The sequence below is a fragment of the Hydra viridissima genome, unplaced genomic scaffold (genome assembly GCF_058129835.1).
Source record: "Hydra viridissima isolate aposymbiotic clone 2 unplaced genomic scaffold, HvirCarnegie_v1 scaffold_1, whole genome shotgun sequence".
Taxonomy (NCBI): Eukaryota; Metazoa; Cnidaria; class Hydrozoa; order Anthoathecata; family Hydridae; genus Hydra; species Hydra viridissima.
Genome location: NW_028324300.1, coordinates 23,750,166 through 23,762,772, shown reverse-complemented (window position 1 = coordinate 23,762,772; position 12,607 = coordinate 23,750,166). Strand labels below are relative to the sequence as shown.

Here is a 12,607-nt window from a genome sequence, read left to right as displayed (position 1 = left end):
AAAAAAGAGATCATTTTTAGCTAGAAAGTCATCGTAGTCGAACTCATCAATTATTTTAAATTTGTGGGGCAGGAACGAGCTGAAGAAATGTTCTCGAAAATAAAGCGATCGCATTTTCAAAGAATTGATCACGTAAAAGCTTCCCTAAAAAAGTTAAAATAATAAGTAATTCTTACCACTAAAACCATAAACCTTTTTTGGTACCAGATCTAAAAACAAAAAAGCACGATGTATGAAATTTTATTTTAGAAAAAACTTATTTAATTAGAAATGAAAACAAAAAAAAGGAAGGGGAAATAAATTTAAATCGTTTATCCTGTGGCTCAGCAAAAGTTCAAAAAGTGAAACTTGTAAATTGAATTTTTTGGGCATAAATAATCAATACTCATTCCCTAGTGATAAGGAATCATTTTTTTTCTCAGTTTTTTAATTATGTTATTGTCTTGTAACCATGTTAGAAAGTCAAAGTCGGTGTTTTTGTTATGATCAAAAACAATAAAACTGCAAAGAAACTACAAAACTTTAAAACGCCACCTTTTCCAAATAAAGATTAAAAAGGAATAATATTATACATTGCATAAAGACAAATAAACTTAAAAAAAAAAGGCTTCAAAACAAATAGAGCACTTGGAAAGAAGCTCAAGAAACAAAAGTAATTTACAAAATTTAAAAATTAAAAACTCAAAAAAATTAAAATTTATTAGTTATAGTGTTATAATCATTCACATCAATGTTATATGTTCGCCCTGATTTTGTAGTTGGGACTTTGATTACTACAATTAAACTTGACAATGGTACACAATAGATATCTCTCTGTGGCCAAATGAAGTTTTGAGAAGGACCGTGAGGGTGCATAAACTTAATTTGAATATCATTTGTAGTAATATCTATCACTGAACTTTTTTACATGTGAGATTTCTTATTATATCAATACAAGAAATATATACAAGAAATCTCACATATATAGAAATATTTGAAACATGTATTATTAAGTTAACAAATTTTTAAACATGGCTGAAATATGTTGACTGTCTTTGTTAAGTTAAAACTATCAATCAACTGAAAAAAAACAACAGCAAAAAGGATATGATAACCTCCAAAACACTTGTAATATTTCTTGTTATATCAAAATTAAAAAGGATATTAACAGGATTATAAAAATTAGCTCCAGTAACGAGCTCATTTTTTGAGAAAAAACATTTATGGCTTTTTAATATCCAACTGTAAGGTGCATTTTGATAGAAATAACTGATTCCTCCTGAGAGAACAGCATTGTTTACAAAGGAAAAGTAGCTTAGAAGAAGATGAAGACACTGACTCAGATTCCAGAGACGTAACTTAGCAAGAAAATCCATACTGCCCCGACCAAGAAGATACTTATTACTTGATCAGAGATCTTGGTCTTACGAATTTAATTTGATTTGATTCCTTAATCATTCTACTACTTACTCAAAAAAAAAAAAATTTTAATTAGGAAAAACAGCACAAAATAAAACAAAAATTCTATATAGTTAAAGAAAACTTAAGGGAAACAAATATAGAGCTCATTATAACCATAATAAACTTATGATGACAACTCAAACAAAGTGTAATGTTTCTTCGAAATTTTAATTGGAACTTACCAAGTACAGCATTAAGCAATGAATTCCTTTCTTCCTTTAAATTGTTCAAGTTAGCAAGAAGCTTGACCAAACATCCTTTGCTCTTATTAGCCAGTCCGCAGATCATAGGCCAACAGCTACGCAACTTTTTATTACTTATAATCTCCTCAGGACTTAAATAAACGTATGCATGAACCGAAGCACATAACTCAATTAAAGTGAGGTGAGCGAACTGATATTGATAACCAAGTTGTGATTCAACTCTTTCAATGAAACCCAAAAGTTCATTTTCAACTTCATCAAAGTCATTCACAATACTTTTCATTTCATCTTGGGAGAAAAGAATTTTACCTTGATTAAACAACTCCCATGCAACTTTACAAACTCTTAAAACATATTGCTTGTTACTCTCACTTTGCATCATAATATGAACTGTTTCATTGGTTTTACAAATGTGATTTTGAAAAAAGTATAAGAAAATAGAGCAATACAACTCAGTCATAGTGTTGAAAGAATAAGAACCACTTGCAGCAATAACTGCACACATTGCTGATAAGTAAAACGGAACAGATGCCATTGCCTTAGCATTGTAAGACTCTTTCAGAACACTTTTAATAGTTTCTTTTTTGTTGCCAAATTTTTCAATATACTCATCTATTCCCTCATCATTTAAACCCATTATTTGAATGGTTAACTTGTCTGTATATTCTCTAACTTTATGTTTATATTGTGATATAGCTCCGACTCTTCCTGCTACAACACATCTGTGTTTTTGAATATTCAATGCTTCTGCTAATGCATTAACAATAGGTTGTTTGCTTGGATTTAGTGGATTATGAATTATTAATTCATCAATGTGAGCAAACTCATCCAACCCATCTATCACAAACAGAATGGAAAAATGCTCACAAACATTGCACTCTTGAAAAATATCTTTGTAGAAAACTTTTAACAGTTCATTTATGTTACCAATGTTTTGAAACTGATTTAACTTTATACATTCTAGATAAACAACAAAATCCACAGTTTGCCATAAGATATCACAGGCCCAGTCAAGTAAGCACTTTCTGAGCAAACAAGTTTTTCCAATCCCAGCAATACCAGATATCAAGAGTAAAGATAGTTCTTTTGAGAACACTTCATCAAACTCAACTGGCTTATAGGTCATTTGTCTCTGAAGAAATAACTCTCGCTCAGCAATATATGCAATATCTTTTTCCACTCTATCTGCATCAACTACAGTCAATTCAGTGAACTTATTTAAAAGTCCAACTTTAGCTGGAGTTTTTACTAAGTGCACAATTTCATCCATTTTTCCATAAATTTTAAGATAAAACTTTTTCAGTGCTTCACGCATTTCTGAAAGAACAAAAAAAGAATTTTATTTTACATTTCTAGAAAAAAACACTTTCATTTTGATGTTAATGCAGAATTCAAAAGATTCAAAAAAAAAGCAATAAATTTAAGATTTTGTATTTATGTTGAAAATCTATAGAAAGTTTCAAATGAAATCCTAACACATGTCTATATTTGAAAATAACTAAGAATATTTACCTGAGGTGATTTTTATATAAACTGCTATCATTTCATATTTTGCACTACCCCTATTTTTATTCAATTATTTATCTTTAATTTATGGTAATCTTATTGTTATTCTTTTAAGTGAAAAGTATAAAAGCAAATTTATAGCAGTCAATGAGAGATTTAAATTTTACAATAATTATTTTAAATATAAAACTTCTTTTATTAAAATTTTGGTTTTTGTTTTTAACAGATAAATTTCTAATTTTTTTCTTGTATTGTGCATTAAATAGTTAAGTACATTTAAAACAGTGTTAAGTTTAAAAATATTTTTTTGAAAAATAATTTTGTGTAACAATAACAGCAATAACAATAACAACAAGAACAACAACATTAATAATAATAACAATAACAATAATAATAATATTAAATACTACTACAACTACTACTACTACTACAACTACTACTACTACTACTACTACTACTACTACTACTACTACTACTACTACTACTACTACTACTACTACTACTACTACTACTACTACTACTACTAAAACAGCAACTAAGTTTTATGAAATTATTTGTTACTTTGAGCCTAAAATATGCTGATAAAGCATATTTTGTGCAGTAGTAAGGGTGCAACAAACCTGAATGATAGTGATAATGATTTTAGATTAGATAATGATAATACCAATTTTAATTATACTGCTACTGCTACTACTACCACTACTAATACTACTACTACCGCTACTGCTGCTGCTTGCTACTGCTGCTGCTGCTGCTGCTACTACTACTACTGCTGCTGCTGCTATTACTACTGCTACTGCTACTGATGATTGATGATGACGATGATGATGATGATGACGATGATGATGATGATTGATGATGATTGATGATGATGATGATGAGGAGGAGGAGGAGGAGAAGGAGGAGGAGGAGGGGGGAGGAGGAAAAATAATATTAATGAGAAAAGTAGCTATTACAATTTAAGGATAGGAAATAAAATACTACAGCTGTTATTAAGTTAAGCATCAGAGAAATATTTTTATAAATTAAAATTTCAAATGCAACATCTCAATTTAGAGATATTTTGTTTTTCTGAAAAGCTAATTAGACCTCTTAATAAAAACATGTTTTTGATTCTTTACATAAATTAAATAATGGGACGACTTAAAGAATACAGACAAACACATTTTTTCATTAAAAATATATTAATTTCCAGTTACCATCCCACCTGCAGAACTTTTAATGGGCTTAATTTATTTTGTCTTTAGCTTTGTAAAAGTTTACAAAAAAAAGCCCTCATTATGATGCCATAGTATGAAACATTTATAAAAATTTTTTTCCTGTTAAAAATTTATATATTTTTTTCATATTTATGTATTTGCAAAAAAACAGTTTTTTTCATCACTCCAATTGATGGACCCTCATCCGGCATGAAGCCCAGGGGAAATTCTCTGCCAGCCCCCATTTCTCAATGGGTCTGTTAACATTTCTTTATGTTTGCAAAACAATGGTCAATTTACCCAATATATTTGTTTATTCAACCAAGTTAAGTGTTAAGGAAAGTGGTCAGTAATAATTAAAGCAAATCAATTGCGAGTCACAAAAAAGTTCACTTGAGAAAAGAGTCAACAATCAAATCAGTACCTTTATCTGAGCTAGGACTAACTGATAGAGATATTTGTGAAGTATTTAGTGTTAAACATATCAGGTAAGTTTTTTAAAATGTTATAAAAAGACAGAGTCAGTTTGCAGGCAGAAAGAAAACTGGTAGACCAATAAAGATTTCAAGTTGTATGAATCAAATATTGATCTATGAGAGGTAATTAGACAAGCTAGCAGCAAGTATTTTAGCTGATGAAATTCCTCTTTGGTCTGTTTCTAATTTGTACAAAGTATTGTTCAATAATTGTTAAAACTGGCATGCTACAATACAAAAAAGCAACTTAGAAATCCATTTCAATTGGCTAAAGACCAAAACGTAAGACCAAATTCAAATTCCTTTAAGTTGATGGCAAAATGTATCATTTAGTGATGAGATGAATTTTGAAGTTGATAATCATAAGGGTTGAGTTATACTTTGTCATAAAACAAGTGAAAAAGGCAACAAAGATTGTGCACTAAAATGAACAAAGGTAGTGGTTCCATTGGTATTTGGACTAGTATGGCATATATTGAATGTTAAAAGATATGTTGAAATTCTTGGTGATAATCTTTTAGCCATCCTTAATATTCTTATTAAACGAAGAAAAGACTAGTTTTTCAGTAAGATTACACCCCATGTTATTAAGCGATAGTCTGTCAAAATTGGTTAAAACAAACTAAAGTCAACACAATTACTTTTCTTGCAACAATTAAAACCTCAACTGCATTGAAAATTTGTGGCCTTGGCTAAACCAATAGCTTGCAAAGCAGCAATTAATTGGCAGCAATGACTTAATTAAAACTGTAAATCATTATCTTAACAATATTCCTCAAATTACTGTTCATAACTTAAATGATAGTACACCAAATTGCATGGACAAATGTATTAAAAGAAAAGGAAGTTTTACTAGATACCAGTTTTAATTTTTCTTATCTTTTTTGGTTTTGAAGTTGATGTTAAAATTGAAATATTAATGGTGAACTTTTATTATTTATTTTTTAAATTATATTTCAGTCCTTATGTTTGGAATTTATCTTTTTTATTGTAGTTAATATAATTTTAAAATAAATTAAATCTTTTAAAGTATTTCTTTTCTATTTTCTAAATTATTTTTCAGACTTAAAACATAGTAAGCTTTATTTAAATTATTTGAATTTGAAATGAAAAACAGAAAAAAATTTTATCTGATACTTAACTTTAATGCATAGTTGTAATTAGTTTTTAAAATTTTATAAAGCTTACTCATAATTATCTTTTATATATTCTTTGAGTCCTTAAATAACCTTTTCCTTATATTATATAAAAATTTTTGAAGTCTTTTTGAAAAAAATAACTTTATCTTCACTTTTCAAAAAGTTAATTTTACTTAAAAAACAATTTAATTAAAAAATATAACATGAAATCAAGAAAATCAACTTTATTATCTTTCATTGCATTTTGACTTTATTTATATTTCTTTAAATTTCATTTCTGCAAATAATTTCATTTGAAAATAAGTTATTTCTATTATTATGCACTTATCTCTCTTAAAAGATTTTGTCTCTATAAAATATTTTAAATGCAAATAAATGTCACTGTTTCACTGTTTCATAAATTCACTGTTTTATTATCATTTTATTGATATTATTTCTATTGATACTCTTTTTAACAATAATTTTGTTTTTATTTTTATCATTATTGTAGTAGTAGTAGTAGTAGTAGTAGTAGTAGTAGTAGTAGTAGTAGTAGTAGTAGTAGTAGTAGTAGTAGTAGTAGTAGTAGTACTAGTAGCAGCAGCAGCAGCAGTATAATTAACATCAGTATTACCATTACCAAAAATCAAAAATTAGAAAGTAAAAAAAAACATTCTAAAATAAATAAGCTTACCAATCTTATACTGCTCTGCATCTGAAAATAAAATAAAAATAGTTATAATAAATGTTTGTGAAAATCCGAGTTATTAAAATTGGTATTATAATTAGGGATTGCAATTTCCCGGACTTTTTCCATTCCCAGGATAGCAGGAATTATTTACATTGTTCCCGGGATTCCGGGAAAAACTTCATCAGGGAAAACATAGACAGCTAATTACACTTTTTTATTTTTCTATCTATTTTTTGTAACTGTTTACAATTTTAAAGTGACTTCTGAGAAAAACCTGTGCATAGAGATGGCTGTCTGTCAATCTAGTTCTATAGTTGGTAAAAAAAAGTCCAGTTGAACTTGACTTCAAAAACATCTTTTTTTTTTTACAAATTTTTCTTATCTGGCAGCCATAGATTCAAATAACTGATTTATATCAATAATACTATTGTTAAGTTTTCTATCTTCTTCTTTTGCTATATTTCCGATTATGGGAAAAAGTCGACCAGCTATTTCAATTGCTAAATTTATCATAACTGCTTTAGATGGTATGCTAAATAAGTCATCATCCATATCACTTTTTAAAGATTGTGGATTATCTAAAAATCTTAGTAAACCAACAAGATCTTTTTTTTCTTCTTTGACATATTCTTTCAATTAAAATATTTTTAAGATCTTTTGCTAGGTAGCAATCTTGAACATCAAGTTCTTTAACCATGAATTTTAATGTGTCATCAGCTGTTTATAAAGTTCTTCCCTTCTGCAAATCATTTCAGAACCTAAGGTAATAGGTTCCAGACTTTTTGCTAAATTTTCAATTACTGTAAGTTCATCATCAGACAACATTAGGTTTTCTAAACTGAGATCCACCAGTGATTTAAAAACTGCTTTTTTAACTTTAATAAATCTTTAAACCAAAATCCTGGGATCCCGGAAAAAAATTTCCCAGGATTCCAGGAAATTGGAATAAAATTTTTCCTGGGAAGAATCACTAATTATAATTATCAAAAATTTAAAATCTATTAAAGCAAAAATAAACATTCTAAAATAAATTAGCTTATCAATCTTTTGCAACTGAAAATAAAGATCGTTACTATACTTATTTGTGGAGATCACATGAAAAAAAAAAAAAACTTGCAAAAAATGTTAGAAACGCACATATAGAGGCTATATCTTGGTGCAAATCATTCCTTCCCATAGCTTTCAGAGATTTCTGTATATAAGTTGTATAGTTATTTGGGTGGAGTTCAACAAGTTTTGTTAGAAATCTTTCCACTTTAGACTTCTCTCCTCCTGTCACATCAAGATCTATTTGCTCAACAATAGCATTCACCTTTTTGCTACAATTAGTAAGATGTGCAAATCTTTTCCAATCTGTCACTTTCTCTATTATAATATTCTTTATTTTTGCATCTGTACCTAAAAAGAAACATCTTAGCATTTGCAACTAAATAAAATAACAATATAGCTTACTATAATAAATATTTCAATCCATTGTTACACTTTTAAAAATTTATTTACTTAAAGATTTAATAGCCACAAATAATTATGAAGATATAATTATTTGCAGTGCTTACATAATTATTGAAGCTTTTACCATTCATGCTAGTGGAGCTCTGACAATTACAACAAATATATTTATATTTTGCATAGAACTTATTTAACATCAAAGTCTATTTCTTTTTGGCTTACTAAAGAGACCATAAAAAGTCTTGTTAGCAAATGGTCTCCTTTCCAAAATTGTATTTGATGTAATTGTAAGGGTCAAGTTATACTTTGTCAAAAAACAGTGAAAAATGCAACAAATGTTTAGTGCTGAACAAAGTAATGTAGAACAAAGTTAAAAAAAAAAAAAGAACTAGGTAAAAAATGAAAAATAACAAAGACAAAAAATGGATAAAGCAAGGTAGTGATTCCATTAATATTTGAACTTGCATGTCATATGAAAGTGTCTGGTTTTTTTACTATCATGATGTTAGATTGAATGCTGAAAGATACATCAAAATTCTTGGTGATTATCTGAAGCCATCCTTACATATTCTTGATAAACAAATGAAAGACCTGGTTTTTCAGCAAGATACTGCCCCATTTCATTGAGCAATAGTTGGCTAAGACTGATTAAAACAAAATAAATATAACAACTTGACTTCCATCAGCTCAGACCTCAACTGCATTAGAAACTTATGATCTTTTTTGAGCCAACAGTTTTTAAAGCAACAACTATTCAACAGTTAATAAAACTGTTACTCACCATCTCAACAATGTTTCTCAATTTATTGTTATAACTTACTTGATATTATACCAAATTGCATGGATATTGGTAGAAAAGGAAGTTTTACTAGATCCTAGTTTTTATTCTTAATTTTTTAATTTTTTTTAATTTTGAAGTTGATATATAAATTTGAAGTTTTGATAGTTAACTTTTATTATTTATTATTTTTTTAAACTGCATTTCAGTACTTATGTTTGCAATTTATCATTATTATTTTTTGTAATTAATATAAATTTTAAATAAAATATATTTTTTTAAAAGTACTTCGCTTCTAGTTTCTAAATTTTTCAGATTTAAAAAATATTAAGTGTTAATTGAATTTGAAATTAAAACTGAAAAAAAAATTCTGATGCTTTACTTAACAACATAAATGTAATTTGTTTTTATAACATTTTATAAAACAAAGCTTATTTATAATTATTTTTTTGTATATTTTTTTCCAATCATAAACTAACTTATTCTTTACTTTTGTTCTTTTGTCATAAAAATTGATTTTACTTAAAGCACAACTAAAAATTATTCCTGATTTATTACGAATCACTTAGAAAATGCAACATTAGATCAAGAAAATCTGCCATTATTTTATTACTTTATTTTTATTTTTTTAAGTTTTATTTCTACAAATAATTTCTTTTGAAAATAATTTCTTTTGAAAATAATTTCTTTCTATTATTTATTACACTCTTTAATGCTTTCATCACTTTTAAAACATTTTATTTTATAAATTTTAAATGCAAATAATTATAGAAAAATACAATATCATTAAATCCAGTGAATCATCTTAAATCGAATTTCATTAATTTTATTAATTATCTGCTATTGACAATGAGTGCTGCGTAATATCATTATAAACACAAAGTAAAAGATTTTGAAATTTAAGTGAGTTGCATTGAACTTCTAATGTAGCTAAGAACATTTATACAAGCGATTATTTTTGTACAAACATTCTTGCTAAAGTGACCATAAACAGTCTTGTTAGTATATGGTCTCCTTTGCAAGATGTAACCTGATAAAAAGAGTGTTCAAAACATTTCAAATTCTTAGTAAAGTCATAGATTTTTGTTATAATATATGTTAGTGGCACTCACTCTTATTACTGCACAAAATAAGAGTTAGTGGCACTAACTCTTATTACTGCACAAAATAAGAGTTAGTGGCACTAACTCTTATTACTGTACAAAATGTTTTATTAGCATATTTTTTACTCAAAATAACAAATAAATTCATTAAATTTTTATTTTATACCAGTCTTAACAAATTTCCCAGAAGAAAAATGTCTGAGGCTCCAAAGGATTTAGTATCCACCTAAATTTCTTTGATTATAAATCTGTATGATTATTCGTTTAGTTTTTCCATTTAACAAGTAAGTATATTATAAGAAGATTGATAAAAATTTGTCAGTAAACTTATGCCAATGTTTCCTTTATCAAGCTAAATATTATTCCAACATTAAGTGCATATTTTTGTTAAACATGCATCATTTTTCTAATTGAAAGAAAACTTTTTTTTATAATAATAAATACATGTAATAATATATGTAGCTATATGCATGTCATACTGTTACCCCAAGTAATGGGGTAACATTGACATTTGAGGAGATCAACTTGGGTATTTCTTTTATTATCGCTATACTCTTAAAAGTACAAACATTAGTATAACTTTCAAATAAGAAAAAAGTATTTCAATATTTTTTCCCAATTTTTTGTAAGCATCTAATGATACTTTTAGAAATATTAGAATAGTTTGCTCATTTTAATCTTTTACACTATTCCATTTAGGCTTATGAGCTTAGCACATTAACTGAGACTCAAGTTATGTCACTTGTAGCATTAGAGACAGGGGGTGTCTAAACTTTTGCAACTAGAAAATCGCAGCCTATGATTACTTCTAAAAGTGGCAAAGCCCTTCAGGCATGCTTAAATTCTCCTGATCTCGTGTTACAAGTTCAACAACATCCTCAAGTACAGCTGCTCAGTGCTGAAAATTCAGTCATCACAAGTTCTAGAAGATATAAATGACTGCTTATCGCAAAGTGGATGATATTGTTGAGATGATGGAAAAAAGTTCCCTGGGTTTTTTTTTTAATATCTACCAAATATATCTGGTGTTTAGTGGAAAAATTAAAATTTAGTTATATAAAAGAATTACTCTTCAGTATGGAGTAACTATGACATTTACTACAATTGACTAGTAATTATGACATTTACTACAATTACATTAACTCTATGACATTTTGTTTAAATGAAGAGTAACCTAAAAGTAAAAGATTTAAATAAGTCATATTTTATCAGCAAGTTGAAAACTAACCAATCACAAAACGTATTAATTTAAAATGATTTCGTTCTGAATTATTCGAGTTTTTCAGTTGGTAATTTTTGAAATGAAAAGTAATTTAAAGATTAGATTTAAAGATTTAGATTTCAAAAGTCATGATCAATAGAACTAGGGAATCATCAATCATTTGATAGTATTTTACAGTAATTAGAATTAATTACACATGTCAAAGTTACCCTTTGGGTTTCTTTAAAATTGATTTTGGTTTGAAAAGAAATCATCAATCAAAAAAATTACTTAATAGAAATAATTGAATAGGAATAATCCTTTGTATGAGCTAAAATCTCATAAACAAGAATCATGCTATGTTGGTATCATCTGATGCTTAAAAGTATTTTAAACAATATTCAAAGAATAAGATGTTGCATATTGACAATTAGCTTCTACACAGTTTACAACAACTTACCTGCTTTATCTTCAATGGATGGCTTCAGAAGGTTTTCTGTCTCAAATGATTTATCTAATAAGTATTTTATCAAAAATGAGCAAAACACTTAAACATTCAAAACTTTGTTGTGTAAAAAATAACTTCTACTACTAATGTAAAAAAACAATAACAAGAAGACATTATTTTAGGAGAATCTGCACAGAATTTTCAGATTTACAGAAAGAAAAAGAAAAAGAAAAAAATTATTACTTCAAATTATTTTATTTCAAATGTATTAAAAAAAACAAGTTTGTACTTGAAAACATTTCCATTACTCTTATCAAATCTGATCTATTTATCTTGTTTATTGCATTTGCTAAATCATATAAGGTAGGAGACTTTTGTTGATTTTTCCATGCGCAAAACATTCTGTGTGCTTTCTCTTTTAAATCATCATAATCAAGATCTATAAAATCAAGTTCATGATCTTTGACTGATAAAAAGTGTCCTAAAATCAACCAGTCTTTCCCAACCATCATTTCTAATTGTAACAGTAGTTCTGAATGATCAACAATTTCACTCATTTTTTCTTGATCTTTTAACACAACAACATTTTCCTAAACAAGAAACAACTTCAAAAATGTTCTTTTAACTTTTCTAAAACCAATTGTTGGACTTTATAGTTTTGAAGTAAAAATTATAACTAAAATAATACAAAAAGTATAATAAGAAAGTCTCAAAGTGAATACAACCTTTCCATTTTAACAGACACCAAAACATGAAGCAAAAATAATTTTGAAAAAAAAAAAAATTAAAATTTTTAATTTTATATAATAATTTTAGTTTTGTGTAAAAAAAAGTTAGAGATTAGAGGTAGACAAGGGGGTCCATTAATGTCTTTTGTACACAGCCAAAAAGAGTTTTTTAAGTTAGCTACGATTGCACATATGTAAACCATTCAAACATTTGATAAAAGCTGTAACTCCCCTTATTACCCATTATGTATAAAAAAGTAACAATAA

At 27.2% G+C, this 12,607-nt stretch overlaps 1 protein-coding gene across 6 annotated transcripts in view; it reads right to left on the bottom strand.

Annotated features, from left to right (window-relative positions):
* Positions 1-12,607, bottom strand: part of LOC149893995 (uncharacterized) — a 59,699-nt gene that overhangs the window by 15,687 nt on the left and 31,405 nt on the right. For 4 of the 6 annotated variants that reach the window (XM_090076534.1, XM_090076531.1, XM_090076533.1 and 1 more), the window contains exons 9-14: positions 11,902-12,202; positions 11,625-11,678; positions 7,771-8,031; positions 6,637-6,657; positions 1,623-2,960; positions 177-209 (exon numbers count right to left, since the gene is read on the bottom strand). In XM_090076534.1, the coding sequence (XP_089932660.1) occupies positions 177-209; positions 1,623-2,960; positions 6,637-6,657; positions 7,771-8,031; positions 11,625-11,678; positions 11,902-12,202 (2,008 nt within the window). Of the gene's footprint in view, positions 1-176; positions 210-1,622; positions 2,961-6,636; positions 6,658-7,770; positions 8,032-11,624; positions 11,679-11,901; positions 12,203-12,607 lie in introns of those variants that run through there. The other 2 variants (XR_016449124.1, XR_016449123.1) reach the window with 2 other exon arrangements.